At 42.3% G+C, this 24,206-nt stretch overlaps 1 protein-coding gene across 1 annotated transcript in view; it reads right to left on the bottom strand.

Moving 5' to 3' along the window:
• The window catches only part of LOC127647548 (uncharacterized protein C16orf52 homolog B), a 45,490-nt gene that overhangs the window by 5,204 nt on the left and 16,080 nt on the right, over nt 1-24,206 (bottom strand). Inside the window, exon 2 of the mRNA XM_052131841.1 lies at nt 17,060-17,272. Coding sequence (XP_051987801.1) covers nt 17,060-17,272 — 213 coding nt within the window. The remainder of the gene's footprint in view (nt 1-17,059; nt 17,273-24,206) is intronic.

Raw genomic sequence — 24,206 nt, 5'->3', positions numbered from 1 at the left:
TCAGTAACAGATGTTTACAAAGTACAAAAAGGCACAAGAATGAAGAGGTAAGCTACAATGAGGGTGGGAAACTGACACAAATGCTGGTATTTCTCTTGTTGAAGTAACACACATGTTCAATTAGAACAAGTCCACTTCTGTAACCAGGGACAGTGCAAATGCAGAGATTCTTTGGGTTCTTTAGTTTAGTTCCTAGTAGTCAAGTTCTTTTTTTAGAGGATAAAATGCGAAGGAAAAAAAAACTATGATAGCTGCCAGAATTGTATTGCTTTGTGTTCAATTTCACATCCAATTATACATTTGAAATGAAAAATAAATAAATAAAAATGGCTGGTAAAATCCTGCATTCAACAGGCACTGTGGTTGGTGGACAAAAAAAAGCTTCCCACCCCGCCTAGAATAGTGATCAGGTGTTCCAAGACTTTTAGGAGCACAATTTAGTAATATTTACAATTTATGACCACCAGAGGGTGTGTCTCCACTAAAAGGCCCAAAAATGCACCACTGAAAAAATGTCTGTAATTTTAACAGAAAAATTATGTAGAAATGCAGCAGTAAAAAAAGATAAAACAACTGGTTAACCGGTGGTTAACCTTAACATATGGAAAAAATGATAAATACACTGAATATTTAACAAGACAATGTGATATTTTACAGTAAAATATTGCAAAAATTCAGACTTTTTTTAATGTAAAATGTACGAGTTTACCCAATAATTAACAGTAAAACTTCTATTATGTTTAACAAGAAAATACATTTACTGTAAACTTGCTAATTTCAGAGAAAACCTATAATTGTATGTTCCCTGCGTGACCAGTCACATTTCATTATATTTTATAGAAATGGAGCATCAGGGCAGGTTCTCAAGCTTCTCCTTGAAGTTTAATTTCAAAAGTCAAGCCAACATACAGGAAAGGCCAAACTTGTACCATATCTCACTAGTTTCATTCCAGTGAGATTGAGAGTATTAAAGTAGAGATGTTTTAAAATGAATCAGATTTCAATTTCAGCAAAAACGGTGGAAGAGTTTGGCACGTTTGATTCATTTCTGTGGATAGGTTCAAACTGACGGATTCACTAACTGGGTGTCCATCCACACACTTTTCATGCGAATTTGGGATAAAAAAAAAATGCTGGATAGAAGCACCAAAATCAGCATGCTCATAAAAATGCACATGCTTCAATGAGGTGGATTCATCTTTATTTGATGAGACGTGCGGATACGCTGGAAGCGCATCAAAAAAAAAGTCACGTGACTGAAGAAATCACTCATAACTAGTGCTCCACCGATATATTACGGGCAAACTTTTTTCCTGTTTGCCTGATTTGTTTATTAAAGCTGAGACAGCGCCACAAATCGTCTGGTTGCATGTGAAGGAGCTGTCGGACACATGTAAACGATCAATCTAAGTTTGTTTTGTTGTTACATGCCATCATGTTACCACAACAAAAATTAAGATGATAGCTGATGATAGATGCTTTCCTTTATATTTCCCTGAAACACGGTCTCATTTAAACGGCCAGAGCCGTGACAGAACGATACAAACTCACAATGTTTCCCTGTAACTTTTAACTGTCTAATGATAACAATGCTCTTTTGAATGCCACTTTGCTGAATTAAAGTACCAATTTCCTTCAAAAACTGCTAAATCTGTACATTATTCCAAACTTTTGGATGCCAGTGTGTATATATACTGTATATCTTGCATTTTACCATTTTTAATCTTCTACAGTGACCGATTAAAATGAAGGTTTCTCTGTTTCTCTACGATGGCTGGAGAAGAAAAAAAAAACAGTTTTTATCTTTTTGCTTAATATTATTATACATGTTTTTCTAGCTGTACTGTCAAATATATTCTAAATGAGGTTTTTAAAATCAAAAATCCATTTGATAGCTTTTGTGAGGCTTGGTCTGCTGAAATTCTGTCAAACTATTTAGGAGGAGATATACAAAAACAAACCACACTTTTCATTAAAACTCCAAATGGTGGAAAATCTAGTCAGGTGTACAATAAAACAACAGGGTGCCAGGATGAATCCACTAAAATATTCCAGACAATTTGGACTGCTGGGGCTGCTGACTTCAAATTTGGCAGTAGGAATGTTCAGATCCTACCCAATAAGTGTAGGACACCGTTAACACCAACAAACTACTGGAATGCCCCTTCTGAATCATCATGCCATCAAACCTCTGAACCGTCATGTTTTAAAACAGACCTCCTCCCTGAGCAAAGAGATCAACGTTCAGCATGGGTTCACATTAGCCTGGAGGAAAGGCTTTTAGCAAGATAAAAACAGTAGCTGCTAATCGATGCCTGAGTGCAGTCTCTGCTCAGTCTTGGTGCCCATTAGCAGGATAATAGCATCTTTCAGCAGAACGCTGTCCTGCAATTAAACGGCCGTGAGAGAAGTGTGCCGATCCGACTGAGCGATTGACCACGTGATCATTACGCTTCTGCCACTCGCCAGTCATTGCATAAACCACTTTATCAGGTCTGGGCTCTTTAGACACACAAAGGAATGGGTTAAGGAGATGAGCAGTGACTAGACTGCTGGAGGAAAGGTCATGGCCTCAGCGCACTTCCTGCTGTGGTAAATGCCAGCCTATGGTCATGCTGTTAAAAAAGATATAATGTGTTCCATGAAAAGAGGTTAGGTGCTTTTTTGAGCACAATGAAGAAGAAAATAGTAACTGCATGGTCAGAGTGCTTACAGAAATAGGCTTCACCAGTTCTGAAACCTATCCTGTAAACCTATACAATTTCTAAAAACAAAACTATCATATAGAGCAGCAACTAATATCTATTTTGATTAACGGCTAGTCTAACGATCATTCGAATAATTTTAATGTTTTTGCAAGTTTTATTTTTGGGCCAACTAAAACTGAACGTCTGTCTCAACTGAGCGGAGTTTAGTGGAGGTGACTTTCTACATATAAATGGACATTAGAAGCTATATCTAAACACTCACAGGATTCCAGCCATTGCTATTTTGTATTTATTTTTATAACTCCAAATGAACCAATACTATGTCAACAAACAAAAGATGTGCTATTTTTTCACTCCGCTGCGAAGGTCACTGCTTTTTTATTTTGGTGTTGTAAAGCACTGTATTCTGGTGAAGACACAAGCTTATGCAGACAGCAGCTAATATTTACGTCTGTCTCCACTGACACACCATATGAAGTTAACGTGAGCCAGATCCACAGCTGCTCACGTGACCGCAGACGCAGAGCAGTGAAGGTAACCTGGTCAAGCTGGGCGTGGGGCGAGGGCACACAGGGCGCTAGTGTTACGCACACAAAGCTGCTCTTTCAGGTCAGGGTGGCTTGAGGCCAGTGGCAGCTTAGCAGAAGCTAAGTCCTGTGTTAGCTTCACCAGGAGCCTGAACGCTCATGCAATGAGCTTTTAACCAACCCACCTCGTGTAACCAGGCCTTCCAGCACTACCAAAGGACATGCCGGTGCCAAAACAATTATCAGTGCTTGCAAACAAAAGAATAATGTTCAAGTAATAAGCTTTGGTAAATGAAATGCCACAACAGAGCCGCTTCGCTTTTGTTATGACACTCATGACTCTAATGCATTAATTCTGTCAGCTGCACACAAGAATCAACACATTGTCACTGTGCAGCATAAAGGCAGCTATAATTGGTTGAATGCATGCAAGGAAGACAAGCCCAAACAAACCTTACCTAATGAAAATTACGTGACTCTGGCGCCATTTATTTCTAGTATTGCAGCAGTTCTAAATCGACAAAACCTACTTTCCTACCCTAAATCTTAAACTAATTGCTAGTGTCATGAAAGAAAGAAAAACTAAATTGCCGAAGCAACAATCATGTCATTTTGTGGTGCCCCTATGACACTTTTGAATAACATGTCAACTAATGTTTATCAGTTTGATCACACTCAAACAAGCTTGTAAATGTAGATTATGTAATGTAAACCTTAAAGTATTGCCTTACATGTCATGCGCAATATTAAAAGGGTGTAAATGTCATAAGTTAGCATTGTTAGAGGATCAAGTCGAATGTTTATGAACTGATAATATGCTGTTTTAATCCTTGTGCATACAAGTCGTTCACTTTCAGGTTTTCATTTCATCGGAAAACTGCCACATTACATACAATGTGACACGTTAAAATTTTCTTTTCTCGTAGCGCTTTTCTACGAGACCAGCTGACCAATAGCATGCACCTCAGTATGCAATACCACATTGTCATCACTGTTGGTTACATTTTTAATGCAGAATTTTTTTTCAATGTAAGACAATAGGAGACATTCAAAATGTAATTAACATTTCTTAAAGTATGTTTTTTTTCCTCCCCAATTTGGAATGCGCTTTAAATCCTTGTGGTGGCATAGTCACTCGCCACAATCCGGGTGGTGGAGGACGAATCTCAGTTGCCTCCACGTCAAAGACAGTCAATACGCACATCTTATCGTTTGACTTGAGCGTGTTACCTAGCGGTCTAGCGTGTTACCTGGGAGGCCTAGCGGGTGGAGGCTAACGCTATTCTCCGCGGCATCCACGCACAACTCACCACGCATTCCACTGAGAGCGACAACCACATTATAGCGACCATGAGGAGGTTACCTCTACGTAACTCTACCCACCCAGCAAATAGGCCAATTGGTTGCTTAGGAAGCCTGACTGGAGTCACTCAGCACACCCTGGATTCGAACTTGTGACCCAGGCCCCTAGTAAAGTAGGTTTTCTAAATATATGCTGTAGATTTATATTTGATCCATTTGTGTAGCCAACATGACGCTAGCATCAACAAGTCATGGGTTCAATTCCCAGAGAATGCACACTGACAAAATCAGTAGCTTGAACCTTGCACTGTAAATTGCTTCGGATAAAAGACAAGTTTGCATAACAATTGCATAAATGTCAAAATTGTTTTTGGCTCTGTTAAATAATTGTTTGTTAAAATGCTTACCTTTTACACTTCACCGAGAGAAATGTTTCCAAGTAAAAAAAAAAGCTCTTGTACATTTGTTGTTTTCAACTGCTAGCACAGTCTAAAAATATTTTTGTTTTGTGCCGCAACAAAACCTGAGCTATTATTATTGCATTTGAGCTCCCCGCTACCTTCCCGAGGGTTTTATTATTAGTCTTCAAATCCAACCCTTGATGGTGGAGGTTATGATCCCTGTCTGCGGAGGCGTTCTAGTTCAGGAGCTGTTGTTCTTTTAAACCACATAACTACCACCCCCGCACGGCCATAGAAAAAGACAAGTGACTCACTGAGGATCACAAATGGTAAGCAGAACCTGGACTGTTAGGACCATTTCTTTCTTGTCACCATGGCAACCATGCCACTACGTATGCGATACTCAGCTAAATGACTTCTCCATTCAACAGCATCCCTCTGCATGCACAGACAATACCAGCCATCAGACAAAGAAAAAGAACATGCATTTCATTATCCGACCGTACGTGACCATCGTGACACACTACGGTGTTGTTTATACATTTGGGTATTTGATTACACAACATAGAAACATTTGATTAAACTAATTATGTTTAGAGGTAATCAGGAGCTAATGTTATCAGCCAATTAAAAATAGCTTTTGTTTATTCAATTGAATCAAAAACATTTTAGCGCCACTCCCTAAGGCAAGCATCACTTTTTTATTCTTGCTCACACTGAAGGGATAGGGGTTGTTTACCATGACACATAAATCGTACAGTTTTTAACCAATTAAGCCATTTTTGCTTGGGAGACAATAAAATGGGTGACATTGAAGGAGAGACCCTTAACTTTAAATCAGCGTTACCCCTATTTACTTTTTAAGTGCACATTTCTGGTAAGTAGGGTTGGAGATTCCAGTTCTTAAAAGGGTCATGACATGATTTGGTATTTTATTTTAACATGTTCCTTTAGGCTCGTTTATAATATTAGTACGCAAAAAACATATACTTGTAAAACATGATAATTTTCCACCCTCATTCTGACCCTCTATCAGAAACATGTGCATTTGTATATTAACATGAAGCAGACAAACATATTTGGAATCATGCAAAAGAGAAATTAAAGTGAATCTGGAGTGCTTTAAACAGGGGTGCACACATATGGACTGAGATCTAATTTTTCATAATGTTTTATAGTAAGATCTACAATGTACAATATGTACATGTAAGCAGTTGTCACGATACCAACATTTTAGTAGTTTGCAGTGAAATTTGATGACTGTCAAGTACTGTTTCAAGTTGTCTAATTATTCAACACAAGTAACAGTCTGTAAGAACAACCAAACATAAAAGCAATGAATAGAAGCCAATTAAAACAATAGAACGGAAAATACAAATTAAGAGTCATTTTAACTAGTGATGCACCGATCCTGATTTTTAATGGCAGATTCCGATAGCCAATTATTTTCTTTGTTTAAGCTACAGACAAGAAAGAACGAAAGAGTTCATCCGAAAGATGTTTATTTGCTCTATTACAGGCCAAACTGAAAATATCTGTAGCTATATGAGATTACAGGCAACAGCTGCATATTATGCACTAGTGGTGAACCATTCAGGAAATATGAGGCCGATACGATTTCCTATTTTTTTTTTTTTAAAAGCAAGATCAGCCGATACAGATTTTTTCCAAAGTGCCCTTTGCCACACTTTTGCAAGTAATATGCTGCAGTTATACGTTTATGCCCCACACAGTAAAATTACAGTAACACTTTACAAAAAGTAGTTAACATGAACTTCAATGTTAGTTACATACTAATACATTTTTAAAATCAAAAGTTCAAGTTTAAAAAAAATTTTCATGTTAGTTCATAGAGCATTAATGTTACTAATGCACTATTAACTAACATGAACATTTTTATTAAATAACATTATGATTAACAAATGCTGTAAAAATATATTGTTCATCGTTTGTTCATGATACCTAATGCATTAACAAATGTTAAAGAAATGAAACCTTTTTATTAAGTTTTACCAAAATTGCAAAAAATTACAGTGATTGTTAATGGCTAGCATTGATTTGTAATATCAAAAGGTCATTGTGACATACTGGCAAACAGTACATACAATGAGAGCACCACACACGGTAGACATATGAAAATATAAAATAAGATATATCCATTATAAGCTTTGTGCGCCAGTGAGAAATCATTAATATCTATGATTGTTTACTGTCTTTTGAGTTTTGCCGAAGTACAAATAACTAATTATTAAGCAAATGCGTGAAGACGCGGTGTCATTACTGAAGGTTAAACCGTTATATCTGTTATTAGTGGTATTGTGACTCATTTTAATCTGATTTAAATTGGGATCCTCACAGAATAGCACCGAGATGAGTGACTGATGAGATATTGAGAGCACCTAGAGAGCACGCATGTTTGATAGACACAGAGAGCGCTCATGTTAAAGACAGTAAAGATAAAAACAGTCTCTATAGCTTAACAAAACGTCGCTGATTGTCACGACTCGCGTCCTGTATTTGCATGTTTATTTGTTGTTAAATTTGTTTTTATACCTGTTAGCAGGCTCTTTATACTCTTACTACTCGCTGTGCAATAAGTCAGAAATACTACCATAATAACTCTAGAAAATGGGCAACTTAATATTCATACACATGTAATTTTTACACATTTTTAAAAACAAAACATCACATTCATGTGAATTACATAATGTCTGAAAGTTTAAATTTGAGAATGCTTAGAATCGCCAACAGCTCTAGAGGCCCCTCTGTCAAGAATCAAGGATGGAGCATTTATTAGAGTAGCAGTGTATGTGTGATTCCCTGCGTGCAGCAAAAAAGATCTGCCCCAAATCTAGGCATGATCGGACGATCGCCGATAACGGATTTAAGACTAATATCGGCTGATTCTGATCGGTGGCCGATCGATCTGTGCACCCGTCATTTTAACAGCTTTATACTATCAGAAAAAATAAATGTGACAAAACTACTACTGGTCTTCACTGCACAGCGCTCGCCTGCAGAAGCGAGGAAGTAAAAAGTTCATGTTTAAAGTCGATCATCGTAATTTTGTCGTTTCAATCTCTATCCGCTTTCTCTTTTGGCCAGTTATCAAGATCGACCAACGGAAGTCTTGAGATCGACATGATGAGCACACCTGGCTTAAAATATAATGCATGCAGCGCACGTAAGCAAAGCAATTGAAACCAAACTGAGAACACATCTGGTTGTAATGAAGACTCAGGTTGGTTTGGATCCATATGCGGTTTTATTAGGCAGTAAACTCAGGTCATACAGGCAATGGTTTAGGACAGGCAAACAGAGTGAGGCAGAGAGGCTGAGGCGTAAACAAGAACAGGCTAGAGATCGGGGCAGGCGGATATCAATCGTGGTAGATAAACAGGCTAGAGTAACTGGGCAGGGAGCAAACAAACTGGAACGGGGAACAGCTAGGTCGGTACACAGGGAAACTAGAGAGGTATCTAAGTTGCTTGGACATGTCGCCGGGGCTAAACAAGACTTCGCAAAGAGGGATCAAACAGACGTGGTTAAATAGAGTGGGGTAATAAGCAACAGCTGGGCGAGTAATCAGTACTCGGGTGAATGCGATCTCCGGAGGCTCGAGGAGGAGGCGCCTTCACCCGTGACAGAGCCCCCCTCCTGTGAGCGGCTCCTGACGCGAAGATGCGACCCGCGCCGAGGTCTTCCCCGAGGTCGAGGGGCCGGTCTCTCCGGGTTGGTCCGGTGGAACTCTGTGATGAGATTTGGGTCGAGGATATCGTTGGTGCTGACCCAGGACCTTTCTTCCGGGCCGTACCCCTCCCAGTCAACCAGGTACTGCAAATGACCTCGGTGGCGCCTGGAGTCGAGCAGCCTTCACACCAGGAAGGCTTCCTCGCCGCCCGCGATCAGGGGAGGGGGTCTGAGAGTGGCCTCCTCTTCGGCCCCCGGGTCAACGGCCAGTTTCAACAGGGAGACATGAAAAGAGGGAGAGATTCGGTAATTAGTGGGGAGCTCAAGACGGAAAGTAACAGGGTTAATCTTCCTAAGGATTCTAAAGGGGCCCACATACCTAGGACTGAGCTTTCGGCAAGGCTGGCGGAGCCGGAAGTCTCGGGTGGAGAGCCAAACCCACTGGCCCGGGGCGTAGTCGGGCCCGGGACGGCAGCGACGGTCTACTTGCGACTTAGTACGGTCCACGGCCCGCTGTAGGTGGACAGTGTACTGTCTCGCTGCGCTGCAGCCAGTCGTTAACGGCGGGGACTTCCGAGGGTTCTCCGGACCAAGGGAAGAGAGGGGGCTGGTACCCCAGGATGCATTGGAAGGGGGTCAGTTTGGTGGATGGTTTGAGTAAGGAGTTCTGGGCGTACTCGGCCCATGGAAGGAATCTACTCCAGTCTGACTGATTGTGGTGACAGTACGTGCGTAAGAACCTGACGATCTCTTGGTTCAGTCTCTTCGTCTGCCCATTGGACTGGGGGTGGTAGCCGGAGGTGAGGCAGAGGTTGATGTCCAGGAGACGGCAGAAGGCCTTCCAGACCCTGGAGGTGAACTGGGGCCCCCGGTCCGAGACTATTTCTTCAGGCAGACCGTAGAAGCGGAACACGCACTGGAACAGGTGTTCGGCGGTTTCGAGGGCGGTGGGTAGCTTGGGCAGGGGTATCAGGCGACAAGCCTTGGAGAACCGGTCTACGACCGTGAGGATGGTGGTGTGTCCCTGGGTGTTGGGTAGGTCGGTTACGAAGTCCACAGCGATATGTGACCAGGGACGATGTGGAATGGGGAGAGGTTGGAGCAGTCCGGCCGGTGGTTCTTTTGGGGACTTTGCTAGGTTGCAGGCTGGGCACCTTTTGACGAAGTCAGCAGTGTCCTCGGGTAGGGTCCCCCACCAGAAGCGGTTACTCAGGAGACGGGTGGTAGCTGAGATGGCACCCAGCGGAGTACCCTCTCCCGGAGGCTGGGGGGTACAAAGGTGCGTTCGGTAGGGCACTCAGGAGGAGGTGGGACTGAGACCTGAGCCTGGGAGATGTCTGACATGAGGTCCCACTGGACGGGGGCTAGGAAGAGCGCGGGCGAGACAATGGGTTCGGCAGTGGTGTTTTGCACTGTGGCCTCATGTTGACGTGAGAGGGAGTCGGCCTTGGTGTTCTTGGAGCCCGGCAGGTAGGAGATGTTGAAGTCGAAGCGGGTGAAGAACAGGGCCCATCGGGCCTGTCTGGGGTTGAGCCTCTTGGCGGAGCGGAGGTACTCAAGATTGCGGTGGTCCGTCAAGACCTGGAATGGTTGCCTGGCCCCCTCCAGCCAGTGACGCCATTCCTCCAGGGCTGCTTTCATGGCCAGGAGCTCCCGGTTGCCGACATCATAGTTTCGCTCGGCGGGGGAGAGTTTGCGGGAGTAGTAGGCACAGGGAAACAGCTTGGGTGGGTTACCTTGGCGCTGGGAGAGGATGGCTCCAATTCCAGTGTTCGAGGCGTCCACCTCTACCACGAAGGGGAGGTCAGGATTGGGGTGGTGCAGGATGGGCGCAGAGGTGAAGCGTTCCTTGAGTTGGGCAAAGGCCTGGAGGGCTTCAACCGGCCAGTGGAGTTTGGTTCTACCTTTCTTCAGCATGGCGGTGAGAGGGGAGGCAACTGTGCTGAAGTTGTGGATGAACCGGCGGTAGAAATTCGCGAACCCTAGGAAGCGTTGGAGCTCCTTCACCGTGGCCGGTTGAGGCCATTCCAGGATGGCTCGCACCTTGCGTTCGTCCATGGCCACTCCGTCTGGGCTGATGACGTACCCCAGGAAGGCTACCGACTTCTGGTGGAACTCACACTTCTCGGCCTTAGCGTACAACTGGTGCTGTATCAAGGGCTTGAGGACGGTACGGACGTGAGTGATGTGTTCCTCAAGAGAGTTAGAGTAGATCAGAATGTCGTCGATGTAAACAATCAGACAACGGTTGAGCAGGTCTCTGAACACATCATTGACGAAGGACTGGAACACCGAGGGACTGTTGGATAAGCCGAACGGCATCACCAGATATTCGTAATGGCCGCAGGTGGTGGAAAAGGCGGTCTTCCACTCACCTCCCTCCCGAATACGCACCAGGTTGTAGGTGGAGCGCAGGTCCAGCTTGGAGTAAAATTCGTGCTCCTTAGTTGCTCCAGAGCAGCGGGCACGAGTGGCAGGGGGTATCTGAATTTTATGGTGACGTCATTGAGGCCGCGGTAGTCGATGCACGGGCGAAGGGAGCCGTCCTTCTTGCCCACGAAGAAGAATCCAGCAGCTGCTGGGGACGTGGAGGGCCGGATGAACCCCTTGGCCAGCTCCTCCTCGACGTAGGACCTCATGGCTAAGGACTCGGGTTCAGACAGGGGGAAGACTCGGCCTAGGGGTGGTGTAGCTCCCGGCTTGAGTTCAATGGCACAGTCGCTAGGTCGGTGAGGCGGAAGTAAGGAGGCGTTGGCCTTGCTGAAGGCCTCGCTTAGGTCAGCGTACACGGGGGGTATCTGAGCGGAGACGTCCGACGCTTTCAGGAGGTTGGTGGTTCCCACGGTCACGGGGAGGACTGTTTTCAGACACCTCGCCGAGCAGTCAGTGCCCCACTGTGTGATTTGACTGTGCCGCCAGGAGATCCGTGGGTCGTGAAGACGGAGCCAGGGGAGGCCGAGGATTACCGGGTGGTGAGGGGAGGTGACGAGGTGCAGACGGATGGTCTCGGTGTGCAGCACACCCACCTGCAGGCGGATGTCGGTAGTGGTGTTGCACACTCGACCGGTACCCAGGGGACGTCCGTCTAGGGCCGCCACTGCCAAGGGAGGTTCACATACAGTCAGGGGAATACCATGTTGCTTACAAAAGTTCTCATCAATGAAGTTACCAGCCGCACCAGAGTCAATCATGGCGTGGGCCTTTAAGCTAGATGATCGGTAACAGAGTAAAACGGGCACCTTCAAGCTGGAACTGGTTAGGGTGGAAGAGAGGAGCAAACTCACCCCAGGTTGTTGTCGCTCAGGCGGACGCATCGGGCAGTTGGAGCGGATGTGCCCGGCCTGGCCACAGTAGAGGCAGAGGCGGTTGGAGAGGCGGCGTTCTCTCTCCTCCGGAGTGAGGTGGGCGCGGTCTACCTGGGTTCCGGGGCCGCTTGGCGCTGGGGTGCCGGAGCGGGCTGCGGGAGCCACCTCGCTGGTCGTCGGGAACGGATGAGGTTGTCGACTCGGATAGCCAGCGAGATGAATTGTTCCAAAGAGGTCCCCTCATCACGACACGCCAGCTCAGACTGCAGATCCGTACTCAGCCCCTGACGGAAGAGGAGTTTGAGGGTGCATTCAAGCCAGCCGGTTTGCGTTGCAATTGTGCGGAAGGTGAGAGCGTAATCTGCTGCTGTGTGATTTCCCTGGGGGAGTGCCAGGAGTTGCTCACCAGCGCTCTTGCCGCATTCGGGGTGACCGAAGACGTCGATCAGGCTCTGCATGAAAGAGTCAAAGGTAAAGTGAGTGAAGCCTTGGTTGTGCCAAACCGCGGTCGCCCAGTCGAGAGCGCGGCCCGTCAGCACGGAGCTGATGAAGAGAATCTTGCTCTGATCAGTCGGGTATATCGTCGGTAGCTGCGCGAGGAAAACAGAGCACTGCATGACGAAGCCTCTGCACTTCGAGGGCGTGCCGTCGAATTTTTCCGGTAAGGCGAGTCGCGGACTGGCAGCGGCTTGGGGAAGTGGGTCGCCGGCTGACGCTTGGCTAGCTTGAGGAGCCGCGGGTGCGGACGCGGAAGCCGGTGCTGGTTGGAGTGCTGCCTGGACGGTGCGCATTATCTCCTCGATGGCAGAAGCGAGGCGCCCGAGCTGGTGCTGTTGCGCGGAGAGCTGGTTAGCCTGCGCCGAGAGTTCCTCCGACAGGCGTGTGATCACCGTTGGATCGATGGGTGGCGAAGTCTTCTGTAATGAAGACTCAGGTTGGTTTGGATCCATATGCGGTTTTATTGGGCAGTAAACTCAGGTCGTACAGGCAATGGTTTAGGACAGGCAAACAGAGTGAGGCAGAGAGGCTGAGGCGTAAACAAGAACAGGCTAGAGATCGGGGCAGGCGGATATCAATCGTGGTAGGTAAACAGGCTAGAGTAACTGGGCAGGGAGCAAACAAACTGGAATGGGGAACAGCTAGGTCGGTACACAGGGAAACTAGAGAGGTATCTAAGTTGCTTGGAAATGTCGCCAGGGCTAAACAAGACTTCGCAAAGAGGGAACAAACAGACGTGGTTAAATAGAGTGGGGTAATAAGCAACAGCTGGGCGAGTAATCAGTACTCAGGTGAATGCGATCTCCAGAGGCTCGAGGAGGAGGCGCCTTCACCCGTGTTCGTGACACTGGTACTCTGAGCACTAGATAGTGTTGTGAAGCATAGAACCGCTTTGAAAACACTGTAATAATGAACTAATACAGACAGGATAGGACAGCAAACATAAACTTTGAAATGAGCAGACAATTAATGTGTTTAATTAAATCAGCCCTATGCGGTTTAATAAATCGCACACGGTCATATTGCGATTTCGATTTTATTTTGATTAACCATGAAGCGCTATTGTACTGTATACATTTCCCCCCCAGATTTCTGGATTTTATCTTCAGAGAACAAATGGCTCAATATACTGGCAATGAGTAATTCATATGTTAAGCTAAATTTAACGTTTTCACTGGAAATGTCACATCCATAATGCAGGAATTTAATGGAAATTGTTCTGGATAATAAAGTCACACATATTGGTGCACCAATCAGCAAATGTGAGGCCGATACGGTAAACGATTTGTTAACACTGTGAGCTGCCGATTCCGATATTCTTTATTTTTTACTTTTAATTTACTTCAAGCCATTTTCTGTAGCCAAATGAACCAAACTGTAATATATTATAGAAACCAATTTCCATTTAGAGTAACTACAACATTTATCGAAAAAAGTTTTAGAAAACAGATTGTTGTTAAATATGGCTTTTGTCAGTCAAATAACACTGATATTGTTAAACACTGTAACATGGGTAGTAGGCCTACATATCACAGGAGATGCCTAAAACACAAAAAGAAAATTATTCTGCAAGAACCAGAAAGTGCTCTTTATTTCCTCACCAGTATGCCAACGCACTCTTATCCTGACAAAATGGGTGCTTCCGACAAGTAACTGTGCATCTGAACAGAGCCAGGGGTGCTACTTTCTTGATCAGTTTCATTCTCCTCCAATATTTCTTCAAACATTGATGATAATGAACTTAATCATTGTTTTTAGTAAAGGGACCAGTTGTGCTTCCCAGCATATCTTGGACATCGGTGATTGCGGTCTTGAGATCATCGTGAGATCAATGATTTTTGCCAATATTTATTAATTAATTACTTTGTTCATTAATGTATCAATTAATTAGCTTGGATGGAAAAAAAATATTTCTTACTGTGGGTCAAGAATTACAGCCATGCAGTAAAGGGGTTCCATTTCTATCTGCTGGAATCTTGAGGTTTTCAAGTAATGGTTTTGTGTTTGAAAGAATGCATCTCAGTTATGGCAGGATAAACATCTGCTGTGGAAGCTGTCGACAAAAGTATTTCTCTAGTCAGCTCCTCAAATGGGATAAGCAGGTGTATGATATTGTCTATAAGGCCCCACTGGTAGGAAGTGAATGTTGCAGCCACGTAAGCAGCAATTCACAGAGCGATGAGAGAGAACACCATCATTTACTGCCAGTTGGAGTGTATGCGCCACGTAGGACAGACATAGAACGTCTGCATCTTGTATCGCTTTTACAATAATTTTGGCATTATCCCTTGTCATAGTTATGACATGAAGTGTACTTATGGGTATATTCCACTTTTGAAGCACCCTTTCGAAGTCCGCAGTCAGAACGGGAACTGTGTGGGATCCAGGGAGCTCTTGAGCATGCAGGATTACCGAGTGGAGTTCAAAGTTAATGCCAATCCGCTTCGTTGTAAAACTGAGCGTTGTTGTTGGACTGACGTCCAAGCTCCAGACTAAGTTGCGAAGCTTATGGATCTCACTTCGTCATGCAGGAGAGCATCAACGTGTGAGTACACCTTGTTGTATAGTTCTGGCAGGAAGACATCAGAAAAAGACTTCCTGCTGGGGAATGAGTAACGGGGTTTGATGTGTGCCATGAGTCTCTTGAAATGTCGGTCCTCGACCACCAAAAATGGCTGGTCATCGAGAACTATAACAATTTATGAGTTCAGCCCTTATTCTCTTTAGCTTTCTTGCTGTCATTGCTGAATTTTAGCATGTGCACAACCAGTGTGCTTTGGCTTACTGGATTTGTGGCAGTTTCATTCTGTGCTGTCTTTTTGCATTCAGTCAGCTTCGTGAATTCCATGTGCTCTGCAGTATGATGCATTTTAAGATGTCTAATTAAGTTGGTTGTATTAAATTCTTTGCAGTTTAACCCTCCACGAGGCACACATGCTTTAGAAGTGTGGCAAACTGCAATAGCAGACAGCAGACATCATATGCTTTATTTTGATGCAGATTAAGTGTTCTCAGACTCACCTCGGTAATGTCGTGTTTCCAGATGAAGTACTAATATTACATTTGTAAAACTTTTGACTGATATATGATTTATATTTATCTTGGTCTCAAATGTCTTTTAAACTGATGAATGAAGCTATAAAAAAAATTGACCTTGAATTAAGGAGCAATCAGTCGATACCAGGATTTAAAGGAATATCGTCCAATTTAGATCGGTGGACAATCAATCGTTCCACCCCTTGTCAAGCACTACATTCTCCAATTTTCACTGTGCAATATAGCAGATTGGGCAAGTAAAATAGTTGTTTTATGTTGACCTCAACTATCGGAATTTCTCGATATACACCCAAAACAATAAACACTGTAAAAGTTGATTCATTTTCATCCTGAGAGAAAGATCAAATTTAAGATGTTTTTTACAGAAGAGACAAAGGGTCTAAACTAGCTTGAAAAAGAGAGAAGTTAATTGTCTCCGGTGAGCAAACACAACAACAGATGCTGCACATATGCTCATCAGACACAACACCTCGACAGCTCCATTCAAAACCCCAAACCACACAGATCATCTATCTCACTGCCTGTTTGTGTACGTGCGTTTAAATTGGTTGGTATTATACACTCCCCACAGTTGAGAACAGATACCTCATTTGATAGGGTAAAGGCAATGTTACTGAGAGGAGCAGTGCCCAGCTGCTTTCTGAGGGGGAGGCCAGAGTGGAGAACTGTGTTATTCTGAGAAAATGATGCAGACAGAGAGGGGAAATGGAGTGGGGAGATGGAAACATGAATCTCCAGCTGAGAAACGAAGAAGCTATTTGACGATAGTCAACTCCTAGTCTAAGTCTCAGATGGTAAGGCCATTGGAATCCCAGTCTGTTCAGTGACCGACCGGTGCATATTGCACACAAAAATGGCTAGTGCAGGCTGAAATCGCGAGATTGGCTCACACTCTAAAACTTCTATGAGTAGGGCGATTTTTTTACTTAAATTAGATTAATTTGACAGCCTTAAGGCCTGTTTAGACCAAGAAAGATAAATATAATGATAACCGTAATGATAACCATATTAGGGTCCACACCATCGGACGATAACTTTCTGTTTACAGTATTCTAAGTGCGTGCTACAGTTATGTTCACAGTCAAGAAAATGGATGTAGATGAACTGCTTCTGCTCCACGTTTCACATAGAAACCAAAAGAAAAACAGCCACATACAACTTCAAAGGAGACAAGACAATGTTGTCGACATTAGCGCTGGATACCTGAGGTCATTTGACCGGTTCTTGAGCTGGAGTTTCCAATTAGTTTGCATGTTATAAGTGGCGATCTGGTGATGAAATGGGTTATTTTGAAGATGAGTGCTGTCAATGTTTTTAAATCGCTCATAAGCTGAAAAAATAAATAAAACGCCCTAAAAGTGATCCGAACGATATCGTTCCTCTGTGTCGTTATAATTATAGTTGTGGACTCCGATATTCACTGACAGTTAGAACTATTTAAAAAATGTTATGGTTATCGTTCTTGGTGTGAATGGGCCTTTAGTCTCTTGAGTGCTAAATGGGTGATTCTTGGCCAGAATAACCCTCAATTTTGTGCAGACTTAATGCCGCGAATAAGCGTGTTCACTCACTTCCTGTGAACGCAATCCATCTTGCATACTTCGTGGCTTCTCTGCGCCAATGAGAGGCCACCAGCAGTCCGCAAGTGACCGTGAGGGAGATGATGCCCATGATGATGAAGAAGAGTGTGGTGACCCACTCTGGTGGAAGTCGTGGGGGAATGCAGGTTCGGTCTCGTCCATGAATGGTCTGACATTGACGCACCAGTCCCACTGTAAGAGCTCCTGGAATCACAAACACAAAGCATATTAATGACGTATGAGTCATTACAACGATTAATCATTAGCTCTTAAATTACATAGATTAATTCAGTAAAGAAACTCGCTGCAAAAAAAAGATATTGTTATCAAGTGTTTTTGTCTTGTTTTCCATAAAAAAATGTCTAAAAATCCTTAACAAGATACATTTACTTGAGAAGCAACATAATATATATATTAGACTATTTGCTTTAAGAGAATGTATCTTAAATATAAGTGTATTTTTTCCACTTGGTTATAATTCTGCGAGTGCAGTAAATTTTCTTCATGATAAGAAATGCACAGTGACATATATTATGATTCAATATGTCACGAGCAACCACGTTATAATCTAGCTGCATCAGCCGGGTGCTGTTCCAATCTCCCCCTTAAATCGGGACACTTCACAGAACTCAAAAACAGATGTTGTCTGAATGCTGTAAGGTATCGATTTTAGGTATGGTAGTATTTATATCCTGCAAAGTATATTAATGACTATGAGCACAGCACCAGACACGACAAAGTTAAAAGTATCGGTGCATCACTCACATCACCTCTGGAGGCTGTACACAAATCAACATTCTCATTGCACTCGTACTTAGTGTCAGCATCCTCAAAGTGATGTATTCCACACTGTGAAACTGAGAGAGTACTGACTGAGTCACTTGAACAGAAGTACAGATTCATCCCTGGGCAAAACAGCACAGAGACAGAGCATGAGACTTGATCATTTACAAGGCCTCAGGACATAGCAGACCACAAAAAAGGTCATTGCATGCACGGTTTACGAGAGAATTCTGATTTTGTTGCAGTGGAGAACCAACCTCAAACCACCCCACACAAGGGACGGCATAGCAAGAAATTGAACAAGACTCACTCTGACTCCACTTAAATTGTATTATGAAAAAGTGCAGAGTATCACAACTGTCTGAATATGATCTGCCAGGTCCAATTTACCTCTGTGTGTATAGGAAATAAAAAACATTTAGAGTGACAAATAAAACACCTCAAGAGCATTTTCAGGAAGTAAAGGTGTTCTGCAGACTCAGACCAACAACTCTTGGTGAAAAATACTTTACGTGCTCCCACACGTAATCCATTTTGATTGACTCTTCTCAGAAGCTTCAATACAAACAGGAAGTTAGATGACAAAATTCGGAAGAACGGAGCGTGGAAAAGGGGTGGGGCTGAATAAGGTTAATACTCTCACAAAACTTTAAACAGAGCCCGAATCTTGAAAAGTTAAGTTTGATTTTTGTATTATTATTATTTCTACTACTACTACTTTCAGCACATGCAAAACTGTTACTTGTAAAACTTAGCAAAAAGTGCTATTTAAGAAAAAAATTTATTGTCGCCGTTGTCGATAATATCGACTAATCATTTCAACCTTAATCAGGACCCTTAGCATAATTGTCCATTATATTCTAGCATTATATACAGTTACATCTTTTAAATGCTGTGCAGATTCACTCTTGTGCCGAAAAGTCTCATCGTTGCTTATTGTATTACATGTGCTTAGATGATGAAAAGAAATCATCAAAAACACTTGGACGGCACACTTGGACCCCTGAGACATCCATGAGCTGCACAATTGATTACATTTAATCTGAAGTCAAGGTAAGACATCAAGGTTAGATGTTCAGGGCTCTACAGTTCGAGTATTTAACTCGCATTTGCACCTAAAAATAGATATGTGCGAACCGGAAAAATTATTTACGAGCACAGTGTGCGATTAAAGATTTCAACCATAAACCCCCCCTAATTGTTTAAAGATTATAAGAACCACATTCCACAAGTAGCTTGCGCCAACCACAGTAGTTTTCGGTGATGACGCAGTCCAGTCAGAGAGAGAAAGGTGAACAATTTGGGTGGCGGAGGACAAGTCTCCGTTGCCTCCGATTCTGAGACAGTCAATCCTTGCATCTTATCATGAGACTCGTTGTGCATGACACCGCAGAGACTCACAGCATGTGCAGGCTCTTGCTAAACTCCGCAGTCCACGCACAACTTACCACACGCCCCATTAAGAGCGATAACCACTTAATCATGACCATGAGGAGGTTACCCCATGCGATTCTACCCTCCCTAGCAACCGGGCCAATTTGGTTGCTTAGGAGAGCTTGCAGGAGCCACATTTAGCATGCCCTGGACTTGAACTCACAACTCCAGCGGTGATAGTCAGCATCAATACTCACTGAGCTACCCAGGCCCCAACAATACTGCTTTTGTAACATTTTAACAGTGTTGGCAACACAATTGGCATCACAGTTGTGCACCTGCTCCAAAATGTCCAGTTGATGTGCAATGACATGCATTTAACAGTTCGTCAGCTGATGTTTGTCCTTCAAATATTCAATCGTGCATTGTGTCATGTGTACTTGGACGGACAGACAGCTGTAGTTCGACTATGCAAAAACTGCACCGCAGATTTTTTAAGTGGAATTTTGTTGAGCTCTAATTTTGAGTGACATTGAAAATTTTGATATGAGGTATGCTGTTGTTTAAGTGCCTTCTGAGGCCAAGACTGAAACTGGTGCCTCGATGTCTGTTAACGGCATGAGCAGGTCTACAGAAGCTGTAAGTGGATTTTAAATGCATCACTGAACCTGAGTGACAGAGTGAGAGAGAGAGAGAGAGAGAGAGAGAGAGAGATGGGGGCAGGATTCTCATTACAATCTGGAAAACAGGCATTGGATTGCAGGGAATCCACCAAAACATCCTGGACTTGGAACTGAGAAAATCCTGTCCTTTACGCCACATCCTGTCAGAATAATAATACCTCAGCACCTCTCATAGTAATACATAGTACACTGCACTGAAACTAGTGAAGAGTTTCAGACAGTGAAAAGTGTGTTGCTGCTGAATAGCGTAGAGGACATTAGAGATGGCCATTGAGTAATTTTGTAGTAGAGCAATCTAATCATATTGGGGAGAAAAAATGTAGAAAAAAAAATTCATGTGTAATTTTTGTAGTTTTAATATTTTTGATAGAAAATATAAAATATAAAATACCAAAAGTTCCAAAACAAAAGTGTTTAGATATATAAAACATATTTTTCATGTCATTCACAAGTTTTTAAAGCCTAAAAAAGGAAATCATCTAGCCTTATTTTATTATTTGATGTATATCTTTGTTATAAGTTAAATATGAAATATGACAATTAATCATGAAAGCCCTAAAACAGACAATTAATCATCATAATCACAATTATTTGTTTGACAATTAATCATCAGCCAAATTTCAAAATCGTGACAGCCCTATCGATTACTTAAAATTTTAAGTATTCATCTGAGGTGATCCCATCCCTTTAAATAATGACAGTATTTTCTTTTTGGATGAACTATTCCTTTAATGAATCCGCAGCGCCAAGCAACGCATTAAGATTTAGGTGAGTGAAGCTTCATTGTTGTCCACAGCAGGCAGTCACAAAGGAACATACAATTTAAATATTCGATTAAAGTATTTACAAGTCGAACATTTAAAGCTTAACGAAGATGTGATTAATCGATAATCATGCACATCCAGCAGAAATCACTGTCATATTACAGTAGATATGTTAGCAGAGACGGACCATTTCTATTCAAATGAATGGGAGAAATTGGAACGTCCAAAAGGTCAACGGATGTAGAAAATGAAGTCCTGCTTTACAGGGAAAAGAGCCAATCACCTTTAAGATACAGACATCATGTGTCAGTCAACTCGAGAACACGCATTAGCTATACAAACCGGGAAAAGTGAGGTTTTATTGTGAGGTAAAGAAGCACAATTTATAATTCCAGCGGTCAGATTTTACTGCTGATTTGAAATATGTTCTTTGAACAATCTTGACCAACCGTTTTGGAGATTTGTCTTTCCCCATTCAAGTAGACAGGAGCTGCACTTGTATGCTGCTTGTTTACATAGAAAAATATCTATGAGTGCTACAAAGATAGCTGCAGAGTGAACTGACTTGCCTTGAAAAGGACTTTGTTACAGTTTTCCATCCGCATACAGGCGGAAAAAAAACAATAACAGAACAAAAAGTCATAAAAATCACACTTAGTTTTTTTTTGTCCTCTTTTAAAAGAGGACCCAAAAGCCGGTTATCAGTTCCCAGAGAAGAGATAATTCAAACCTTTTTTCCACCTCAAAACCACTTTTTCTTCAGTGGAAACTTGTAAAACAACCTGAGTGAGTTTTCACAAGAACTCAACAGTGGCCAAAATAAATGTATATTCCACTCTATTCTCAGGACACTAATGTCCAGTTAAAGGAAATGCTGCTTTCAAGACAAATGGCACGAGAATGTGCGTCACTCCAAAGATAAAATCGGACATCTTGGGGAAGTCATGTGATGAGCTCTACAAGTATTAAGGCAGTGAAGACTGTTAAGCTTCAGAATCACTGATCAAGAACCACCATTTTCACCGGTTGCTACGAGTTGATACAGAGCAGGGCTTGCACAACTACTCGCTTTTACTAACCGCCCAAAAAAAGTAGCCGACTAGTCAGTTACTTGGCAGGTCAATGTTTACCTTATGCAAATGACTCCAAGGAGAGCGAGAGAATGAGATTGAGAATTCTCATTTGACTAATTTATGTTAATTTTGTTGTCACAAATGGTGCTAAAACAGTCACGTCCCTATAGTTTCTTGATTGCTTACAGCAGGGTGCTTCACAAACATTTTGGGTTGTATGTGAACAAGAACACTTGTTCTGCAGCACTTTGCAGCGTGGATCCATAAATACATGCTTTGAAAACACAAAGCACCCTGTGCTCACTTTATCTGCACTGTAGCGTAACTGCAAATATATTGGCATATATTTAAAAATGTATTTACATGCCAATACACAGAACAAAGTATGTGGAATTTTCTTCCTGTAATCACCATATGAAACAAGTGCACTAGAGGCAGAGCTCATCACGTCCTTGGGTGAAAAAGTTGACTGATAAGGCAGTATTTGGTTAGGTTACAATTCGTGACAACGAAAAAATTAAATTAAAATGTTTCTTATTTGGTTATAATAGGATTGTTTTGTAAAGATTGGCTAACAAAACTAAAAATAAATATTTCAGTGTCTACAGCACCGCACTATAAATCCAATAGTGGTAGCCTATTCAGTCTTCTCAGGTCGAAAATGCTCATCTGCATTACAAACTCGAGGATTTCATGTTGCATTTTGTAAGAAAGGTGAGCAACTTTTGCCATCCTTTATCAGTATGAGCAATTACAGGTTTTGTAACACATAATACTGAATGGCCATAAGCCAGAGCTTAATAATGGGAAAGAAGCATGTTGTCCAGTGGGAAGACTTTTAAAGTACTTGATAAAGACTTCTGTCTGCATCCTGTAAACGTTTTACACAGCACAACCTATCCCCTGCGCTAATTCACAACTTCAATGTCAAATTTTTCATTACAACCAGCTGGCACGCTATGGTACATTAAATAACAGACGACAGCGAATTGCACAGGCAGAACTGCAGTTTAGATGGTCACAGAGCACAAACACATACAGTGTTCCTTTCTCAAACACACTTGCTCACACAAGGGAACGTCATTTGGAAGAACACATCTGGATAAATAAACCTGGAACATTTCATTTACAAGTCCGGGTGCTGGAGCTCTGCCTAATTCCCAAGCAGAGAACAAGACCAGAACTGCTGGTGTTTTCAAATATGGCACATATGAAATGTTCCGTGTACAACCCAACTCAAAGGGGTGCAAGTGATTTTTTCATTGTTTTGGTTAGTGTCTCATGGAGGAGCGCAACGCTTTTTAGAAGCTGTGTCAAGTTAATCAGGACTTCAACTGATAAAAACATGTCTTCAGACCTCTGCATTCTGTTCCATTCATTGCACCGCATTTAAGCTTTTTTCAGTCTGAACGGCCCCTTTGGTGTCTTCTTTAAACGGCAAACATACTTTTTGTTTAGCGAATCTGAACACTCTGAGCCGATTTCTTTCAGTCACATATTGCGAGTTGCACTAAGACCACTCAAACCAACCAAGTGTGAAAACACGATATCAAAAGCCCGACACACCCTTTGAGTTTGTGTAGTAGACTACAGACAGAATATAGTGCCATCCCATCACTTTAAAGTATGCAGTGCATGCAAACTTGCTGATTTTGATTTACGTCAATGTTGATTAAGCGTGTTAATTCAGTGTGGTTTATTATATAAAATATAACACATTCAAATTAACAAAATGAATCGCACCGCCATAATAAGGAACTTTTCTACCAATTAGGGCTGGGCGATATATCAAATATTTACAAAACAATGGTGGTGATTTTGCTGACAATATAAAATTAAGCAATATCTTGAATTTCACAATGATTCTAATACTTTTTTATTAAGTTTAATAAAGAAAGCGTCAGCGGACTTATTTGGCAATCTTTCAGGGCTGCACAATTAATCAAAATAACATCAAAATGGCAATATGGTCATATGTGATTAGTAAACTGCAAAAGGCTGATATTAAAGGCAGAATATCATGGTCTGCATGTGCTTCAGAATAACCAGTTGACGTGCTACGTGCGTGTTCGGGGCTCATGAGTCTCGGTGCGTGTAGAATTTGAATTATCATAATTAATAGATTTAAATGTATAATCGTTTTGATTATTATAAATTAAATTATCTTTATTTAGGGGCCTCATTCAGCAAAAACTGATATATAGTATATGGTAATTGTGATTATTTTAATTGGCATATCACACAATTCATTTTATTAAAAATTAATTGACAGCCCTAATTAAATCATATTCTCTAGCAGTTTGATAATCATACAAGATTTTAATTTGAATAACTGTGCAGCCCTATTAGAAACTGAACAACTTGTTTTACAATGTGACAAACCTATTTTGTCTCTTATATTGAGTGGATGCTCTGTGCATTTCATTGGCCGATCAAATTTTCATCAGTAACCTCTTGGAGA

This window comes from Xyrauchen texanus, chromosome 8, assembly GCF_025860055.1.
Source record: "Xyrauchen texanus isolate HMW12.3.18 chromosome 8, RBS_HiC_50CHRs, whole genome shotgun sequence".
In the NCBI taxonomy this organism is placed as follows: Eukaryota; Metazoa; Chordata; class Actinopteri; order Cypriniformes; family Catostomidae; genus Xyrauchen; species Xyrauchen texanus.
Note: the sequence above shows the minus strand (reverse complement) of the source record. Positions and strands in the feature narration are given on the sequence as shown.